The 20,055-nt window shown below is 47.8% G+C and overlaps 5 protein-coding genes across 5 annotated transcripts in view; 4 read left to right on the top strand and 1 right to left on the bottom strand.

The window, feature by feature from the left end:
- Positions 1-1,137, top strand: part of CNBC0760 (hypothetical protein) — a gene marked incomplete at both ends in the record, with an annotated part of 1,926 nt that extends 789 nt beyond the window's left edge. The window contains 3 exons of the mRNA XM_771490.1: positions 1-542; positions 592-733; positions 785-1,137. The exon at positions 1-542 is cut by the window's left edge and continues 3 nt beyond it. Coding sequence (XP_776583.1) covers positions 1-542; positions 592-733; positions 785-1,137 — 1,037 coding nt within the window. The remainder of the gene's footprint in view (positions 543-591; positions 734-784) is intronic.
- Positions 1,138-2,596: 1,459 nt separating this feature from the next.
- Positions 2,597-6,785, top strand: CNBC0750 (hypothetical protein; the record flags this gene model as incomplete). The annotated part of the gene is made up of 7 exons (XM_771489.1): positions 2,597-2,759; positions 2,810-3,136; positions 3,192-3,518; positions 3,570-4,502; positions 4,560-5,389; positions 5,440-5,745; positions 5,799-6,785. 7 exons carry the CDS (start codon positions 2,597-2,599, stop codon positions 6,783-6,785), a joined length of 3,873 nt encoding a protein of 1,290 aa, XP_776582.1.
- A 1,208-nt stretch (positions 6,786-7,993) lies between these two features.
- On the bottom strand, positions 7,994-10,212 carry CNBC0740 (hypothetical protein; the record flags this gene model as incomplete). Its single annotated transcript, XM_771488.1, has 8 exons — positions 7,994-8,734; positions 8,787-9,110; positions 9,159-9,287; positions 9,333-9,758; positions 9,808-9,833; positions 9,884-10,031; positions 10,083-10,149; positions 10,196-10,212. The coding sequence occupies 8 exons, from the start codon at positions 10,210-10,212 to the stop codon at positions 7,994-7,996; spliced, it is 1,878 nt and encodes a 625-aa protein (XP_776581.1).
- Positions 10,213-11,011: 799 nt separating this feature from the next.
- Positions 11,012-16,531, top strand: CNBC0730 (hypothetical protein; the record flags this gene model as incomplete). The annotated part of the gene is made up of 10 exons (XM_771487.1): positions 11,012-11,103; positions 11,338-11,599; positions 11,650-11,660; positions 11,715-11,888; positions 11,940-12,394; positions 12,450-12,553; positions 12,601-13,065; positions 13,105-14,786; positions 14,849-15,536; positions 15,587-16,531. 10 exons carry the CDS (start codon positions 11,012-11,014, stop codon positions 16,529-16,531), a joined length of 4,878 nt encoding a protein of 1,625 aa, XP_776580.1.
- Positions 16,532-17,143: 612 nt separating this feature from the next.
- On the top strand, positions 17,144-19,559 carry CNBC0720 (hypothetical protein; the record flags this gene model as incomplete). The annotated part of the gene is made up of 16 exons (XM_771486.1): positions 17,144-17,244; positions 17,325-17,384; positions 17,446-17,454; positions 17,506-17,571; positions 17,634-17,659; positions 17,718-17,788; positions 17,842-17,879; positions 17,940-18,018; positions 18,073-18,176; positions 18,226-18,286; positions 18,336-18,507; positions 18,560-18,639; positions 18,695-19,063; positions 19,114-19,173; positions 19,224-19,379; positions 19,431-19,559. The coding sequence occupies 16 exons, from the start codon at positions 17,144-17,146 to the stop codon at positions 19,557-19,559; spliced, it is 1,581 nt and encodes a 526-aa protein (XP_776579.1).
- Positions 19,560-20,055: the final 496 nt, after the last annotated feature.

Raw genomic sequence — 20,055 nt, 5'->3', positions numbered from 1 at the left:
CCGACTTCATTGCGGCCAATCAGGCTGACAGGGCCGACAATCTTATCCCAGGCGGCGACAAGAAGGCTCATCTCGAGCACATTCGTGCTGATATCCGTCGCTTCAAGGCCGATAACCATCTTGACAGTGTCGTCGTTCTCTGGACTGCCAATACTGAGCGTTATGCCGACATCATTCCAGGGGTCAATGACACTGCCAACAACCTTCTCAAGGCCGTTGAGACCTCTCACGAGGAAGTCTCCCCCTCTACCATTTTTGCCATCGCTTCCATTCTCGAAGGCGTGCCTTTCATCAACGGCTCTCCCCAGAACACGTTTGTTCCCGGTTGTATTGAGCTTGCTGAGAAGCACAAGGCTTTCATTGGCGGTGATGATTTCAAGTCAGGCCAGACCAAGGTCAAATCAGTTCTTGCCGAATTCCTCGTCAATGCCGGTATTAAGCCCTTGTCGATCTCTTCTTACAACCACTTGGGTAACAATGATGGTAAGAACTTGAGCTCTCAGAGGCAGTTCAGATCCAAGGAGATCTCCAAGTCAAGCGTCGTAGGTCTAATTATTGGTATATTGCGGAACAATGGCTGACACATTTCAGGTCGATGATATGGTCGCTGCCAACCACATCCTCTACAAGACTGCCGAAGACCTCAGCAAAGCCACTGGAGAGGTCGTCAAAAAGGGCGAGCATCCTGACCACATCGTCGTTATCAAGCACGTCCCGGCTGTTGGTGACTCCAGTGAGTTCATTCTTCTTTCTTTCCCATGTCATTTCTGACCATTGTTGCCAGAGCGCGCTATCGACGAGTACTACTCCGAGCTTCTCATGGGTGGCCGCAACGTCATGAACATTTTCAACGAGTGTGAAGACTCTCTTCTTGCCACACCTCTTATCTTTGACCTTGCGATCCTCGCCGAGCTTCTCACTCGTGTGACTTACCGTGAGAACGCTACCGGCGAGTGGCAGCCGTTGTACAGTGTTCTCTCGCTCTTGTCTTACATGCTCAAGGCACCACTCGTCAAACCCGGCGAGGACGTCGTCAACTCTCTCAACAGGCAGAGAAACGCTTTGGAGCAGTTCCTCAAGGCTTGTCTCGGTTTGGAGCACTCGAACGACTTGTTATTGAATACTAGGGTCTGGTAGATATAATGAGGCAAAAGACTGGAGAGCGGATAGGAAGAATGTCGTGTTTATATTTCGCTCTTTTACTTGGATAGGAAAACTTCTACTCGTACCACTTGGATTGCATGAAAGCGCGTTTTACGCACAAAATGAAGGCCGGGCTGGAATATGATAGTTCTAGTGTTTATTATTTTGCAAGTTCCGCTTTAAAAACGAAGTCCGTATGGTCTTGACTTCAGTGAAATGTCAAACTGTGCCACACGCGTGTAACGACTCGAAACACCGGCGCGTATCTTCTCTCCTGACAGGAGTCTGCCAGAATAGGTGAAGAACCATGGCCAAAAATGAGATGTAGGGTGCAAGGAGAAGCATAGCTGCTAACCATATTTCGAATACAGCAAAGAAAGACGCTTGCCAGAGGAAGGAAAGGCCCAGTCAACTGAGAGACGTCAACATGGCCGACGACGCGCCTACTACTACCATTCCCGTCGTCTTGGGCCTAATTGGGTGGTGGGTGGTAGATATCCCAATTGTACACACAGGCACATGACATGGCCTTTGCAACACACAAACGCCGCCGGTACTATCATCTCTTGATGTTGCGTCTCGAAGCTCGAAGGACTTTGTATATGCACATATGCAATCCAAAACATGGTCCAACATGAAGGTTAGAAGGGTTCTAGGAACGCCAGGGAGCCTGGGCCCATTGAAGAGTATGGACCGATAGTTTCAAGGCGTGAAGAAGAATCACTTCTTTGCTCGCCATTCAAGAGGCTATTACTTCCAACAAACAGGGTGATGAAAAAACCTGTCATCTTTCTGGCCTATCTGCCATATGGACGATACAAATAAAGGGGAAGCCTGCTATTATCGATACGTAACTCTTTGCGGCTCACGGTACTTTATGCAGAACTAGAAACCAGAGATGTTTATTGTTTGTTGATGAAGACTTTGATGGATGGAGCCAGCATTGGCCCACCTAAGTTATTTGTTTGCTGGTACGTTGAACGATTCTTCTACTGACCTAACAACGACCGACGACCAACTCATAAAATTCGCAAACAACATGGCCCTTCTTTTTTCATTATTCTTCGACTACTTCTTGTATTAACCTCCTGTAGCCATGGACATCTTCAGCCGCCTCAACCCTTTTCACCGACCAAACTCTGCGATATCGCGGAATACTCCAACACCCTTTTCAGCGAGGGCACGGCCTTCATCTTCGCTCGAAAGTGGAAATGTTTATCCTACACCTGAGGCCACTCCGAGCCCTTCCTTAGACGTGTACCACCAACCTGACCGCGAATTAGGCCGTCACACGCCTACCTTCTACCACGAGACGCCAGTTACGCTGAAAGGCGATCATAGCCGCTCTCAATCTCTTCTTCGTAATTTAGCGCATCATTCAAGCTTGTCGACGCTTACCTCTAAGTCGACTAGAGGGAAAAAGAAGGGAGGGAAAAGGAAAAGAATTCATCTTATGGCTGATGCACATCATCCATACGGCGATGGAAGTGAGGTCAATGATAGCGAACCTCAGCAGAGGCTGACTCCTACACCTGGCGCTGGTAAGTTGAAGAAGGGCAGTCTCAAACAGAGTAAGAGCCTGCCCAGGAACATGAGACTGAGTGGAGAGTTTCAATGTAAGTTTTGCTCTGCATGTTCCTCCAAAGACATTACTGACTTAATTTAGTGCCGGATGATCTACCCCCACTACCATCTTCCGCAAAATATGATGTTCTCAACAGACCACAAGCAAGTGCAGTAATTTCACATCCAGGAAACATCTCGTCCTTCAAACCACAATGCACAGCTCTTCGTGATAATTCAGTAACTCCTACGCCCGAAATTACAGTCTACCATGATTGCTCTGGCACTCCAGAGAGTGTTAAGCTTCGTATGAGGTTTGAATTGGATTGGACATCTACCTACTCTGGATCCCCTTCACGTAGAAGGCACAATAGCTTTGATGAACGGGCATCTCCTCTAGATTCCCTTACCCCCCGCGCCCAATCAATCCGTAAGTCACTTGCAAGTATCTTAATAAGTCTATCAAGGCATTGAATGTGGACCAGGCCATCGTAGCTCCCCCCCGAAGGCTTCAAGCTCTACAACTTTGCATGAATTCACTTACTCCCAAACCCAGCAACACCCCCATCCCGTTCCCCGAATTCAAGAGCAGCGAATTCTTGCTCAATCCTTGTATGCCGACTCTACCACCTTTTTTGGGCCGGATGATATGTTACCTATCACGGAGTCTGGCAATACTATATCTAACGAAGAACCGAAGTCTCTTGATATGTTAAGAGACGAAGAAAAATTGCATAAGGTAACTCCTGGTGACTCAAAAAATAACCTTTTGAATGAAGTTTTCGTTGATGGCCGAGAATGTTGCAAGGACGGTATGCTCTTTGTTCTTTGATAGTGATTATATGGTGCTGATGTCCTCGCAGCCGAATGGGTCTTTTCACGAGACCTATATGAATCACCCTCAGCTTCTTCTGAAAGCACTCACAATACCCCCTCTTCACACTGTCTTTCGCCCGAGCGTCCATCATCCGCTCATCGCCGAGCTGAATCTAGCCCTTCGCCAGGTCAAAAATCCCGAGACGCTTTTTTCAAAGCAGCAAAGCGATCTTCGTCTCCATTTGAGATTAAACTATCACCTCACGTTACCAGGCGCATGTCTCTCGATGCTTTTGGTACGCCCACCAATCCATCATCTTACTCTCACAACAACAGCGATAAGATTGAAGAACTTGCCGACCCTACTGAAAGCTGTGAGAGCTACGATTGGCACCAAGCTGAGGAGGCGGAAACAGAAAAGCCGCCTAGTCAGATGTATGATACCAGTCAGGATGAGATCAGTACAGGCGAGCACCCGCTGGCCGCTTTCAGAGGCACCGAACTCTCCACCATCATGGAGTCGTCTTCCTCGAGATGCAACGAATCTCTTAACATGTCATCAGAGCCTAGCCGCTACTCTCCCATACAATCTCACTCTTCTTTGCCTCGTCCGTCATGGGATCCATTCTCCAACCGTGAATGGCAGCAACCTTCTACTCCGAACCTTACTGCTGATGGCCTACCTATATTTAATAGCATGTCCCCTACCTCGCCTTTACTTCACAAAAAGTATATGTCGGCCCCACCTTTAGTAGGCGTTTCTCCACAGCTTTTGGATGCGCATCTCGAGCACTCTCAATCATTGAAGGATCAAATTCGCGCAAGCTCAGTCATGATGGAAGTCCTAAAATCTGAGGTTGCCGAAATGAAGAAACGTTTGGCAGACGAGGCCCACGAACGAGATGAACTTATTGAGTTCGCTGAAGGAAGGGTGATGGACTTAGAAGAGGCCCAAAGACAGTGTGATGCAAAAGACCAAGGTAAATAAGTTATGTATCTCCTTGACGTGACCACCATATGCTGACAGAAGGACATAGTCCTTGAGCAATTGCGTCAAGCCATGACAGTCAACGAACATATGGTCGGGGAACTTCGAGATGATAAACTATTCTACGAGGAACGCTGCGACAGTCTTGAAAGGGAGAACGATGCTCTTCTTGCGGCCAAGGAAGAAACCATACAAGCTTGTATTGAGATGGAAAGCGAAAACGACGAATTGAAGCGTGAACTGAGCAAGATTCGAGAAGAAAATGACAAGCTCCAAAAGGACAAGGAAGAAGCCAAGGTTAATACCCAAGCCTTGCAGACTGAAATGAGATTTATCGAGAGTAAAATGTCCAATCTGGAAGGTGTAGAAGGGTTACTTCGCGATAGAGAAGCCGAAGTGGTAGGGCTCAGAGGAGGGCAAGAGAGGATGTGGGAGCTTGAGCAGCACCTTGAAAACCGGGACAAGAGAATAGCCGAACGAGATAGGACAATTCATGCTCTAAAGAAAAGTCTCGATACCGCCCGATTAGAGTCTCTCAATCGTGTGGAGGCTGCTACTGAGGAACTGAAGACCTCCGTGCAACTTATCTCAGATAAGGAAGAGATTATTTCCGGTCTTATCTCCAAGCTATCTATTCAGGAGGAGTACTCTCAGTCAACTAAGCTGGCCCTCATTGCTAAGGAAGAAGAAGTCAATCAGCTCACTCCGAGGCTGAATTCGATATCAGAAAAGCACCATGAGGATGCAGAAATGATCTTACAACTCAGAAACCAACTTGAAAAGCTGGAAGCTGAGAAGCAAGCAAACGACTTTGAGGCGGAAGAGAGGCTGTCCAAGCACGCAGAGGAGACCCAGACTTGGAAGCAGGAGAGGGAGGAAGTAGGTTTTTTGTATCCTACTGAACGCAATTAGGCTGATGTTTGATCTAGCTCAGCACAAAGCTGTCAGATCTGATGGAACAAGTTACCTCCGCCGTAAACGAATGTGCCAGATATAAGCTTGTGCTCATCCAGAAGGAACGAACTATTGACGAACTCACCGAAAAGCTTCGTTTGATCAGGTTCGAAATCGATGAAAGACACTTTGAATCTCAGGAAGAAATCCATCGACTAAAGTCCCAAATCGAGGAGCAGACGAAGAATGCAGCAGAGATCGAGATGGGCAGCATCCAAACGAGTAGAATGTTGGCGAGCTACTTGGAAGGAAAGAGGCTCTGGGAGGAGGAAAAGGAAGAAGTATGTTTTTCTATCTTCGCTCTGAGGGTAAAAAGCTGACGTGCGAATCGTAGCTCTACGAGAGACTCAACCGACACATAGACGAGACAGGTATTGTTGAGGATCTTCAAGTTCAAATCAAGGAGCTCTTCTTCCAGCTCCAAGTAGCTAAAGACGAATGCGAAGTACACAAGGCATCCGCTGCGCAGAAATCAAATCTTATAATGTCCCAAGATACTGAGCTCGCCCAGCTTCGCCATATTGTCAAAGAATTTGAAGACTCATCTGAAGAAGTCAGGTCCGCGATTGATCGCCGGGCCAAAGGCTACGAGAGAGAAGTTGCCAATCTTCATGAGCAGGTGGAAGGATTACAATATCAGCTCTCCCACAATAATTCCGCCCTTCGCTCTGCTGTGCTCGAGGCTGAAAGTAACAAGGTACTGTCTAAAGATACTAAGTGGCGAGTTGATCGCTACTTGACAGAGATTGACGGGCTGAAGTTGGAGGAAACCAAGCTCAGGACTCATGTGGAGCAACTCAGGATGGAATCGGCAATGGACGAGGTCAAGCGGATTGAATTGGAGAGGAAGGTCGCGAAGATTGAGCAAGAGAAAGAGCTGCTAAATGTAGCTTTGGAAAGCAAGCAGACAGAGGTCGCACTTCTTCAGAGAAAGGAAAAACATCGTTCAATTGCATCGCCTTCCTTCAACTCTGCCAAAGCATCTCACTCGTCACAGTTGTCGGTCTCAGCATTGCGACTTCCGGCAACCCCTACTCCAAGCAGTGATATTAACAACACGCCTCTTACTGGCCTTCTTGCAACTTCAATCTCATCAGCAACTTCTACTCGAAAAGATATGGCTGCTTCAAAACTTAATGCCGTTTCTCGTTTACCTCTTGGTGCCTCTAACCGACACAATAGAGTATCTGATGGGTCAAGAGTCATTCCAGTCAAAGTCACCGGAGAGGCTGAGTATAGAGGAAAAAAAGTTGCGAGGAGGACAAGCTTGCCGATGTTGGCCAGATCTCAAAGTGCCTCAGGTCGTAAGGTGGCACAATAGATTGTTAACATAAATAGCCAGAAATATATCAGACTGTAAATACATGTCATTCCGTCAGGTCGCAAGTAATGAATTCATCATAATCAATCCATCAGGGTACCAGACTCAGTTTGTGCATAATGTAAACACGAGCCAGATGTATCCTCATTTAACCATAAGGATCTAAAAATCTTGAAAATCTTAGATGGGGCGACAAGATTTATCATTGCACCTCGGATGAAATCTCAGTCAAAGTAGTGCCATGCATATTCAGACAAGTAAAAATCAAGGGAAAAGAGCGTAGTAACCAGTCTTGTTAGTGAAGTCACGTATGCTAATGGCGACATCTCAGTATACCCCACATTCATGATGTTCCGTGTTGTAATGGTGGACAGGGGACTCGCCCGAGCAATTGGGATAATGACAATGACGTTAATTTATAACCTAATGGTGCCGATGACTTTTGCGGAGGACTAATCAACGCCACTGGATGGATAAAAGGTATTAAGGTTTTGGCGTGGATATGAAAGAAGAAAGGAAGTAGATAGTAGATTGAAACACCTGTATATCTAATGTTTTCCTGCCACGAGATCGTTAATGATTGTATATGCATTTCAAAGAGGAACTTACTCTTCATCATACCGGTATCCTGAAGTAATGGAGGGCTTGAACCATTTGACGACACCAAAGAGCCGCCTATGTCAGGAGACTACTTTTTGCAATTACCTTCAACAGGTTGTAGGTCTTTATCATCTATTATATTTATACAAGAACGCATTCTATTCTCGATTTCTCAATTCATGGTATGCATGTCCACGCCTATGGATGAGGGGCTTCCACGCTGCTTACAATGAATTCAAGGAAGAAAAAAAAAACTTCCTCCACCCGTGCTTCATCCCCTATTCCCTCTCCTCCATACCGCTTCCCACTTCCCATTTCTTAATTTCTTTCCTATCATTCGACTTCTGCTACCGCTGATTTTGTTGAGAAAACAGCGGCGATCCGTGTGATATTCCGCGTGGCCTTGCTTTTACCACTGAAGAAGGTTGAATTTCTTAGGTTCCAATCACGTCCTTCACCCTATTTCCCTTATCATCTTCTACTTCTTCTTGATGTATATACCTCTTAATAGCGACGGCTTCCCTTTCATCTGCCATCATTACTTCCTTTTTTTCATGTCGCACCCCTCCCGCTCCTCCTTTTATTATACTACACCTGCCTTACGCCGCTTAGGCTTGAGCCTGTTGGCTCTGGCCCGCACCGGCACCGGCACCAGGCTGACCGGGCTGTCCTCCCCTCCCCCTACCTCGTCCTCTATGTCCTTGACCTCGTCCGTTACCCCTAAAGCCACCAGTATTCGGCCGTCTGTTAGGTTGACTCTGACCCTGCGCCTGACCTGGTTGACCGGGTTGTTGCTGGCCTTGTTGCTGAGCTCGGGGCTGAGTCGGAGGGATTTGGCCTTGAATGGGGGTTTGAGCAGGGGCCTGGGGCTGAGTGGAAGGCGCGGGAGGTGGAGATTGCACTGGCGCGGGTCCCTGGGCCTGAGTCGGAGCCTGTTGAGAATAAGAAGGCAAAGGTGCCGGGGCGGGAGAAGAATTGGGCTGCTGCTGGAAAAGGGCTTGAGGCTGGGGTGGGCCCTGACCATATGCCTGTTGGTACTGAGGTTGTTGTTGTTGTTGTTGTTGTTGTTGTTGTTGTTGCTGCTGCTGTTGTTGTTGGACGGGCGCGGCAGCAGGGCTCTGCTGAGCAGCTTGGTGGGAAGGCACAGGAGGGTGTTGTCGTTGTCGTTGTTGAGGTTGTTGCTGAGCGGGAGGAGCGGCGATGGCAGCGGGCTTAGGGGGCGGTGATTCTCGCTCTTCCTCTACCATGGCAGGAGCGACATAGAGGACAGGATCGATGACGGCGGGGATAGGGGCAATTTCTGTGCCAAGTTCGGATTCGATACGGTACAGGTTATGTCTATCTTCAAGCTAAGATAGGACATCAGCACAAAGACAGTATAATGCGAAGTTTCAAGCATACAGTGAGGAGAGAAATGGCAAGACCCAAATGACCAAAACGACCAGATCGGCCGATCCTGTGAAGATATGATTCTGCAGTCCTTGGGAAGTCAAAGTTGATGACAACATTCACGGCCTGGATATCAATACCTCTTGTCAACAAGTCGGAACAGACCAAGTTTCGAGTCATGCCGTTACGGAAGTCGTGGAAAACTCGGTTTCGGTGGGCTTGTTGCATCTTTGCGTGGGAGTAGAAACAGGAATAGCCAAGTTCAGTGACCTTCTTGGCGAGGAGCTCGACACGGTTGGTGGAGTTGCAGAAGATGATAGATTGGTTGATTTGGAGCTAAGAATAGTCAGGCCCAATTCGAGCTGCCAAAAGTCTGGGGCATACCTTAGAGAAGAGGGTGTTGAGGCAATGGACTTTCTGAGATTCTTCAACATAGGCATAATATTGAGTGACACCTTTAAGAGTAAGTTCGTCCATGAGGTTGATTTCGTATGGTTGAACCATGTGTTGGTCCTAAAGCTGGTCAGCGGCAACGGGAAATGAAGATTCAAAACCTACCTTGAATTCCTTGACGGTCCATGGGAAAGTAGCAGAGAACAGCATAACCTGTCTCTCTTGAGGGCACAGAGCCAAAGTCTGCTCAATGACAGGCATGAAATCTTCACTGAGAAGCTTGTCTGCTTCATCCATAACAAAGACACCGCACTTGTTCAAACTCGCAATTCCCTTGCTTCCCAAATCTAAGATACGACCGGGTGTACCGACGAGAATGTGGACAGGTTGTTGAAGACGAAGGATATCGTCACGTAATGTGGTACCGCCGGTGGTAATCATAACTTGGAGGTTAGGGATGTGAGCACCAAGGGTTTTGCAGACTTGGGATGTTTGAAGGGCGAGTTCTCGGGTGGGAACTAGGATAAGTGCTTGAATATGAGATAGAGAAGTGTTGATTCGGTTAAGGGTAGGAATAATGAAAGAAGCAGTCTGAGTTGACATTCAGTCCAAGTCATCAAAAAGTGCCCCGGCTACTCACCTTTCCAGTACCGTTCTTCGCTCGAGCTATGTCATACCCGTAAGCCGCAGCTCCAGACGCTGAAACCTAAACCCACCAAGAATATCTCGTCCTGTAAGGGCCATAGGGATAGCTTGCTCTTGGATAGGACTAGGTCTTTCGAACCCAGCAGTGTAGATACCCATCAAAAGTTCTCGGCGTAAGCCAAAATCTTCGAAACGAGATCCTTGAGTAGCGGTAACGTCCTGGTGCAATCATTAGTTGTGTGAGATTGACGTGTTGGCGCCCGGACAGACCTCAGTTTGGGGACGAAGGTCTTTAGGAGGGGCAGCAAGACCCTGTTTCCAGTCGTCGTTCAGTAACCTAAGCCTACAGTCAGCCTTGCTGGTATTCCAAAGTAACAGCTTACGTTGAGGAAGACGCCATAGTAGATAGCAGAGTAAACGATTAGTCGGTTAAGGAGGATTTAGCTTAATGAGAGAGGCTGGTCCAGCGCTGTGGTGTTGTGAATTGTAGTTAAGTGGGCTGAAACGGCCGATATCGATTGATGGCGGTACGTAGCAATGTATAGCGGGTTGCAAGAGTGTTGTTACGGGATGTAGTCGGTAGCGGATGACTCTATTCGCGGAGCTGGGCGTATAAGCAGCTGTGGCCCTGGCTGGTAGCTGAGTAGACTTGCGGGTAGAATAAGTTGTGGAAAGTATAAAAGCTGAGCAGATATATACTAGTTCGTGCGATCGCAAGGCCGGACGCTGGGCGGAAGTGACGCTTAGCCAGATATAATCCCGACGTGGACGCAGTGTGGCACCTTTGATTTTACGCGCAGCGACGCGTCTGGCGAGAAAGAAGAAAACAACAACATCGACGCAGGATGCAGCTTCTTCCCACTGGCACCGTCTGTAGCTGCACTGCTGCTGATACTTTCTTGACTCTACTATTACCACTGGCCACCGGAGACGCTTCTCGCACTTATATATCCCGCGCAACTCACTGTTCATTCTCGACAACAATCGCCGCACGCACGGACACCCAGGCCCACGTTCCTTTCACATCACTCGATCTCTTCTGTCTTCTGCCGTCTTGCTCCCGTCCAGCACCCTACGCTCAATAGGTGACCCGTTCCTTTGGATCTCCAATCACTCTGGAACGCGACACGTGGCCGGCCGTGGTGCCTATCCGTATTGCCAAACACTTCCGAGAGCAGGAGAGCCACTCCGTTACAAAAATGGACCCGTCCGATCTGCTTCGGACTCGGGAGAAGAGACGCGATGGAGGAGATGCTATGACAGCGGCGCAGACCGAGTTTAGTGACAAGAAGTGCGTAGATGCTACATGTTGATCACTTGTCGTGTTACAGGCTGATCTTGGTTCATCTTGCCATTATTTCATCTGTGCTAACGACCATTCAACTCAATCGCTTCCAATATCTTTATCGCCCCTCCCTCTCGACGCTTATTACTCCAATATGGACCGCATCGTCTCATACTCCCGACGCACGACCTATATACCTACATCTTATCGTTACGAACCGCCACCGTCTTCAACTATCAGGCGTATGTGGCTGCCTGACCCCATTGAAGGCTTCCTTCCATGCTGGATTCGTTCCCAGACAGGAGATGATAACAATCCAGACGCAACCTCTGAAGTGCAAATCTCAACAACAGGAGAAATACGGACCGTACCACTATGGACATTGAATCCAATGAACCCTCCTCAATTTGATGGTATTGAGGATATTGCGGATTTGACGCATCTAAATGAGCCCAGTGTAATTAACAACTTGAAAACAAGGTATAGTGCTGGCGGAATATATGTAAGCAACTTTGCAGAAGATACTTGTACAGAATGCTGACATTTGTGTAGACATACTCTGGGTAAGCGATCGAGATCCAGTTCATATGTGGCTGTATATTAACCCATTCCCATAGTCTTTTCTTGATATCACTCAATCCTTATAAACCATTACCGATATATACACCAAAAATTGTTGCTCAATATCGCTCACGCCGAAGAGAAGAGAATCCTCCACACATATTTGCCGTCGCTGAGCGAGCCTGGCAACAGATTGGCGAGGAAAGAGAATCTCAAAGCATTCTTATCACGTATGATTTCTGTCTACTTTGAACAGATCAGTAGCTGATCAGTGGCCGTAGTGGTGAATCTGGTGCTGGTAAGACGGAAAACACCAAGAAAGTGATCCAATATCTCGCCTCCATAGCCGCGTCCACCATCCCATCTTCTTCATCCTCAAAATCTCTCTCACAAGCCCCATCCACTGGTCTTCCTCGCTCTTCGAGCTTCAAAGGCAAAAATGTTAAAGACCTGTCATCCCCGGCTGACCCGTCTCTTGGAATACTAGAACAGCAGATCCTGCAGGCAAATCCCATCTTGGAAGCCTTCGGAAATGCCCAAACAATGAGAAACAACAACTCGAGTCGATTCGGAAAATTTATCAGAATATTCTTTTCCCCAGCAGGTGCTATTGCTGGAGCAAACATTGATTGGTATTTGTTGGAAAAAAGTAGGGTCACAGCTAGGGCCCAGGGTGAAAGAAACTTTCATGTGTTCTACCAGTTGTTGAAGGGAGCGAAGGAAGCTAAACTGGCTGGTGAGCCCGTTATTCGCTTGCCATGTCGAAGTTGATGTCTGATTAAATGCTGTAGATCGCCTATTGCTGGAAGATAAGCCGGAAAAATACGATTTCCTGAATAAGACCAGACTGCAGATTGACGGGGTCGATGATCTTTCGGAATGGCGTCTATTAAAGGTTAGTGCGGTGTCCTTCTCCAGGAACGAAAGCTCATTATTGTCTAGGACGCCCTTAAAGTCATGGGATTCAACGACACTGAGCAGTTCGAACTGTTCCGCATCCCGGCCGTCATCCTCCATATCGGCAACCTCCTCCTCACCGGATCCTCCTCTGACCAAGCCTTCCTTCCACCCAACATGCAGCCCGTCGCAGATCGCATTTGTCACCTCCTTGGTATTTCTGTGAAAGAATTTACTAAATCTGTGTTACAACCACGAGTTCGAGCGGGGCGGGAGTGGGTCACCAACGCGAGGACGAAGAAGCAAGCTGAGGATGAATTGGGAGCACTGTGCAAATTTATGTATGAGAAGACGTTTGGGAAGATGGTTGAGAGGATCAACCAGGCTTTAGACAGGCCAAGTGAAAAGGCGTTGAGTATCGGTGTCCTGGATATCGCAGGTTTTGAAATCTTCGTGGAGAACAGTTATGAGCAGTTGCTTATCAACTTCACCAATGAAAAACTCCAACAAGTAAGTCCTTCAATCTGTGACAGTGACTGACAAGTGTAGTTTTTCAATTTCCACATGTTCACATTAGAACAGGAAGAATATGCTCGAGAAGGAATTCAGTGGGACTATGTCAACTTTGGCCTTGACCTTCAGCCTACTATCGAGCTTATCGAGACTACCCAGCCCGTCGGCATTCTCTCCCTTCTCGACGAAGAGTGTATCATGCCCAAAGCCACCGATTTGACGTTCACCGAAAAAGTACAGAACTTGTGGGAGGTTCCCAAGGGAGCTAGCACTGCCAACCGTCATCCTGGCTCAACCAAATTCAAGGCCACAAGATTCGGCGCCGGCTTCGTGATCAAGCATTACGCAGGTGACGTTGAGTACCGTACTCAAGGATGGTTAGAGAAGAACAAGGACCCGATCAACGATGCAGTTGCCCGTTTACTCGCCACTTCTGAGATTCCATCTATTGCAGGTTTGTTCGCAGAATACTCTGAAAACACATCAGCATCTGTCGGTGTTGTCAAAAAAGTTAAACGCGGTGCCTTCCGTACTGTGGGACAGAGGCACAAAGAACAGCTTGGTCAACTCATGCAGCAACTCAACAGCACCCAACCTCATTTCGTGAGGTGTATCGTGCCAAACCCAGAGAAGCAACCGGGGAAGTTTGACGTCAACCTCGTGCTTGACCAGTTACGGTGTAACGGTGTGCTGGAAGGTATTAGGATTGCCAGATTGGGTTATCCGAATCGACATTCATTTGCCGAGTTCAGGCAACGATATGAGGTGCTCACGCCTGGCGTTATACCAGCTGGGTACATGGATGGTCGCAAAGCTGCAGAACGCATTGCTGAAGCTCTCGAGCTCGACAAGGAATTTTACAAGATTGGTGCTACCAAGATTTTCTTCAAAGCTGGTATCCTTGCCGAATTAGAAGAGAGGCGGGATAATCTCTTACATGACATCTTCCAGCGCCTTCAGTCCGCAGCAAGGATGTACGTTGCTCGAAGAAGAATACTCAAGTTAATCAATCGCGCTCAAGCCGTTCGCACCATTCAGCGAAATACAAGGGCGTACCTTGAACTGAGAGACTGGCCTTGGTGGTCCCTCTACGTCAAAGTTAGGCCTTTGTTAGCGGCTACAAAGGTGGATGACGAACTTGTCAAGAAGAGAGCAGAGTTGGCAATGGCCAAAGAACGAGCGGAAAGGGACGAGGCCGAACGTATACGTCTGGAAGAGCTGCGCGCCGGGCTAATTGGAGAAAAAGAGAAGATGGAGAGAGATCTCGAAGCCGAGAGAGACCTGGGCAGAGAGAAGGATTCGATGCTTGAACGCTCCAAAGCCAGAGAAGCTGACTTGCTTGAAAAAATCGAGGAACTTGAAAAAGACATCGAATTACTGGACAAGGAGCGCGAGCAAGCTGTTATGACTGCCGACAAAATCAAGGAAAAACTCGCACAAGTCCAAGGCAACTTTGAAGCTGTGGTAGAGCAAGCATCGATGCTTGAGAAGCAAGGATCAGACTGGCAAAAACGTGAGGCAGAGCTCTTAAAGGATTGCAAAGAACGGTCGAGTACGTATGCGAAGATCGAGCGGGAAAAGAAGGATTTGGAAGGAAAAGCGGAGGAGCTGAAGAGGGAAGTAAGCTCGAAAGAAGAGGCGATGAAACGGTTGAAGGAAAGGTTAGAAGCTAGTGGGATGGAGATGGAGAAGCGCCTGGCCTTGGAGAAGAGCAAAGCGTGAGTATACTATTCCTGCTATGTCATTACGAATGGGAGCGGTGCTAATTGAGGAGATACAGGCAATCTGGTAATGAGCAGGTGACAGCATTGACAGACGATCTTAGAAAAGCAAAGAGTCAGCTTGAAGAACTCCGACAGGCCATCAAACATCACGAAAACACCATCTCCTCAAAAACACGCGAGATTGCGACCCTTGAATCTCACAAAGCCGCTAGCACCAAGGCTCTAGAAGCCGCTGATCAGATCAAAGCCGAACTCAATGTCAAGATTGAAGGTCTCAAGTTGGAAGTCGCTGCTCGTGACAAGGAAAAGCAGGCTGAAATTGGCGCAAGGCAAAAATTAGAGAAGGAGCTCGATGATTTGAGAAAGGTCATGGCTGCCAAAACATCTGAAGACGAACAGCGTCGAGAAGCAGATCGATCAAGAGAACAAGAGATGGGCCGTTTGCGTGAACAGGTTGCTCGACTTCAGAAGTCTCTTGACGAGCAACGAGAAACATCTCTTCAACTTGCTAACAAACTTCTTGTTGATGTCGAGAGTTTGAAGCAGAGCCATACGGCTGCTCAGAGGGAATTGAAAGCAAGACAGGCTGAGCTAATGGAAAAAGAGAGAGAAATGGAAAGAATGCGGTCCGGCGTAACTCAGATGGAGAGCGAGAGAAGAAAAGTGGAGAGTGAGCTGTCTAGGCTGAAGGAGCAGTACGACGAGACAGAAAGGAAGCTGCAGGGCACTATTCAATCCAGAGATGTAAGTTCATTGGCATTATACAAGATTATGCGCTGATAGTCACTTCATAGAACCTCGAGAACCAGCTCCAAAATTTGCAAGAAGATTACAACGGTCTTGAAGACGCGGTCCTCGAAATTGAGGCCGACAAAGCCAACTGGGCCAAGTCCCTCAATAGTGTTACTCGCCAACTGCAAGAAGAGTCTGCCAAACGTCAGAAGTTTGAGCAAGAATTATACGACAGCCAAGTCGAGGTTGCTGAACATCGGAACGTTGCTCTTCAAGCCGAACGGGATCTCGCCAAGGCTGCTTCTGATATTAGGGTGCGCGACAAGGAGATTGAGTATCTCCGAAGTCGAGAGAACAAAACGGTTGTTGAGCATTACCATGTAATGGAAGCTGCCAAAAAGTTCACAGATCAGCAACTTGCGGAGCAGATCAGTGAGAACACTCGACTCAACAAGCTTCTCAAATCGCTCGAAACTCACCGAAACCGACTCAATGCCGATCTCGAAGATCTTGCTAGACAATATGATCAACTGAAAGCTAGCAAGACCAAAGACGCTCGATCGGCCAGAGCATCGCTTGGGCCAGAGGAAAAAGATGTGGCCATGGCTCTTGAGGATGAGCGTAAGACCAGGAGGGTGCTGGAGTCGAGGCTAGCAGCCATGGAGAAGGATGTGCAGGAGCAGCGAAAGCAGCTGTCTGCGGCATCATTGAGTGCCACTACGTATAGCTCAATGGAGTCCAAATACGCTCGTCTAGAGAACGAATTTTTCAATCTCGAAGACCAGCACAACCAAGTTGTGGAGGAGAACGAAAAACTCAAGAGCGAGCTGGCTGACTTCCAGAGACTTCTCCTCAAATCCACCCCTCCAAACGGCGACGGCATCCTAAGGGAAGACCTGCTGCGAGGCTTGCAACTCCGCCATGATGCTCTTGGCAGAGACATGTCCGATCAGCTGAAGAAACTTAGAGACGCTGCGCCGCTCACACCCTCAAAGCGTGTAATATAATAGAGTGACCCCTTTTCCGGCCTTAAACTCCTCAAAAAATGTCGCATCAGTTAATATGGAGGACTAAGGTCACAGTTGGGTGGCTGCAGTAGAGGACGAGACCGAGTTGAGGATTATAGGCGGCGAAGCAGTCGATTACCTTCCCTCTCTTACTTTTTTAATATCGTATGATGCGTGTTTGTATGAAGATGTTGTGTTCTGTTTGTTGGGTATCTTCCTACTATTCTCTTTTGTTTTCCTACATATAATAGAAGTAACATACAACAATGATGGGAAAAGTAGGAATTATGATCCTTTGCCAGATAGGCACACTGATTATGGGCGATAAACCGAGATAAATCCGTCGAAACAGGGACATATTGCGCACGATTCAGGGTCTGAGCGGCTTTTAAGGTACAAAGGGCGCGGGCGGGAGTAGCCAGGGTCAGGGAGCAAATGTGGCATATGCCTTTTTTAAATGGACCCTCCAATGAGAACTTCATCATCCATGATTCTTTTCGTTCCGTCTTCCTCCTCTACCATATATAAATAATTTCAAGCCGCTTCCGTCTGGCCTTTTCGACAGTCTGTCTTGTAACGTAAAATAGAGATCAGTTCGCAGCACAGAACACCATGGCTGATGACAAACATGACTCCGACCGGAGGTCTTTGTCTATGGTCCACAATGGCAGCTCTGAAACAGTCGACGATGATGCTCTTCTCGCCCAGCTTGGGTGAGTTGTTTAGGGGACGATATATGGGGAGGTGGTGGAAAAATCTGGCAAGGATGAGCACTTACATTTGATGTCTGCAGATACAAATCCGAGTTCATTCGGGAGTTCGGCAACCTTGAGACCTTCAGTTTTGCTATGAGGTCAGTACCCATTGCCCAGCACAGTTGCGATTGTGCCCGAGCTGACAGAGTTGCAATATAGTATCATGGGGTATGTCGCATCATATGGGTCGGGAAGATTGCGTGACTGATATCTCTGAAGTATGACGGCTTCCATCGCCACGACTTTCACCACGCCCTTGTCATTAGGAGGTGTAGCAAGTGTCGTGTGAGTAGGAAAATCCAATGAAGAATATTTTTAGAGGCATATGCTAAAATGGATATCAAAAGATGGTGTTGGCTTATCGGTTCCATCAGTGAGCATCTGATGCTCTTAGGGTTCTAACCTCCTTTGGCTGATAATCACGTGTGTAGTGAACATCAGTTTGGGTGCTTCTATCGCCGAAATTGTCTCTGCATACCCCACTGCCGGCGGCTTGTATACCGTACGTTTTTGCTCGCGTAGAGGTTAAAAATTATAGCTGATGCCTCTTATTAGGCTTCTGCTCAATTAGTTCCTCGACGTTACCGAGCCATGTGAGTGGATCTGGATGCACGCGCATAATCGACATGTAGAAAGCTGATTGCCGTTCATAGTGTCGGTTGGGTCACTGGTTACCTCAATACTTTGGGTCAGATCGCGGGTGTAGCGTCTACTGAATGGGGTCTTTCTGGAGTAAGCCGCAGCTCCCGAGTCAGTCAATCAAGGACTTGCTGACGTAGCTCTTAGATGATCCTTGCTGCCGTCGTCGTCTGCCGAGATGACTACACTATTGAAAACTGGCACCAATTTGTGCTTTTCGTTGGGCTTTTGGTGATCCATGGTTTATTGAAGTGAGCTTTGGTTTAGGCTTGTCGGTGCTTGTGGCTAACCAGCTCATAGCTCTTTACCGACGGCCGCTCTTGCCCGTTTGACCCGAGGTTTCGTCTTCATCAACATTGGAGTGGGTTGATGTCGGTTTTATGGCGAAGTTTATGTTGACGCCATTATAGGCTGCGTTCATTATTATCATCACTCTCCTTGCTTGCACCCCCCGAGCGGAAATGCACCCTGGAAGCTACATTTTCACAGAGGTCGTAAACAACTCTGGATGGCCGAACAGTGGTTTGGCGTTCATGATGGGTTTGCTGTCCGTCCAGTGGACAATGACTGATTACGATGCCGGTAGGTTCAAATGCGGGTGAATCTGTATGACAAGGCTAACCATCCTCTTCAGCTGCGCACATCAGTGAAGAAGTCCACCGAGCCGCCATTGCAGCTCCTGTCGCTATCTTCGTTGCCGTCATCAACACTGGTGTAAGTTTCGCAGAATGCCATATACCTGAACGCACAGCTAATTTCAAAAATGTAGGCCATCGGATGGATCCTTAACATTGTCCTCTGTGTCTGCGCTGGCGATGTTACTGAGCTTCCCGGTCCTACTGGTAACGCCTTCCTCGCTATAATGTACCTTCGAATGGGCAAGGCCGGCTCCATGGTTCTCTGGTCATTCGTCTGTCTCATTGCTGCCTTCACTGTCCAAACTGCCCTTCACGCCAACGCACGAACTGTCTTTGCCTTCGCTCGAGACGGTGCCCTGCCTGACCGCGGATTTTTTGGCAAGATTTGGAAGAGGACTCAGACTCCCATTAACGCCGTTTGGTTCGTCATCGTCGTCAGTATGCTCATGGGTGTTTTGTCTTTTGCGAGCTTGACCGCCGTACAGGCTGTCTTCAGTATGGTATGTGCATTCAATCTTGAATGGAATTGCGAAAACTAATAATCGGGCAGTGTGCGGTTGCCCTGGACTTGTCTTACATCATCCCCATAATTTGCCGAAGGATATTCGATGTGAGTCCTCTTACTTGCCATCTGCAACGACTTGCTGATGAGCTTTTCAGGGTCACTCCGAGGTCCGATTCAAGCCTGGACCATTCTACATGGGCAAATGGGGCTACATCGTCAACGTTATCATGGTCGTCTGGACCCTCTTCGAAGTCACCATCTTATGTTTCCCCGAGACTTATCCTCTCACCTGGGACACTTTCAACTACGCTGTACGTTACTTACCTTCGTCGTGTTCTCGCATTGCTAATGAAAATACTCAGGCTCCTATCACTCTGGCCGTCATGGGTCTGTCCCTCGTATGGTACATCATTGCTGGTAGACGATACTACGACGGTCCCCGAAGCAATGTACAGGAAGATACTCAAAAGGAGAAACCCGATGAACCATAAGCGACGTCGTCGACTTTTGGCAGTTCAACGTGCCCCGACGACAAACGCATCCATATGCAGACCCTTGGGGGGAGCGTTCACGTTATGACCTTGAAAGCGCAGTTGTTTAACCAGCGTGCGCATACTTTGCAATATAATGAGCTTTATTGTTGAAAAATTATAGATGTAGACTTAGACATACAGACAGCTTTTCTTGGGTTTTGGTTGAGTTGCATGTTGTCTTATTGTTTTGGGAGAGAGCATCATGTTTCATTATGCTCACTGTTATCAACTCTGTTCGTCTTACTACTGACAGAAGACAGTTGGGCAATAGCTGAGCAAATATATCATCATTTATAACCCTTGGTGTCGGGTAAAGGCAAAAGGAAAGGTGTAAGTGTCCGACATTATCTGTCGACATTAAGCACAGCTTTGACATGACAGGCAAGTTCTCATGTTTGTATGACTACTAAACCCACCACTCACCTACTGAAGAGATGATTAGCAAGACGTTTGA

Source organism: Cryptococcus neoformans, chromosome 3 (assembly GCF_000149385.1).
Source record: "Cryptococcus neoformans var. neoformans B-3501A chromosome 3, whole genome shotgun sequence".
In the NCBI taxonomy this organism is placed as follows: Eukaryota; Fungi; Basidiomycota; class Tremellomycetes; order Tremellales; family Cryptococcaceae; genus Cryptococcus; species Cryptococcus deneoformans.
This window is presented reverse-complemented; position numbering and strand designations above follow the sequence as displayed.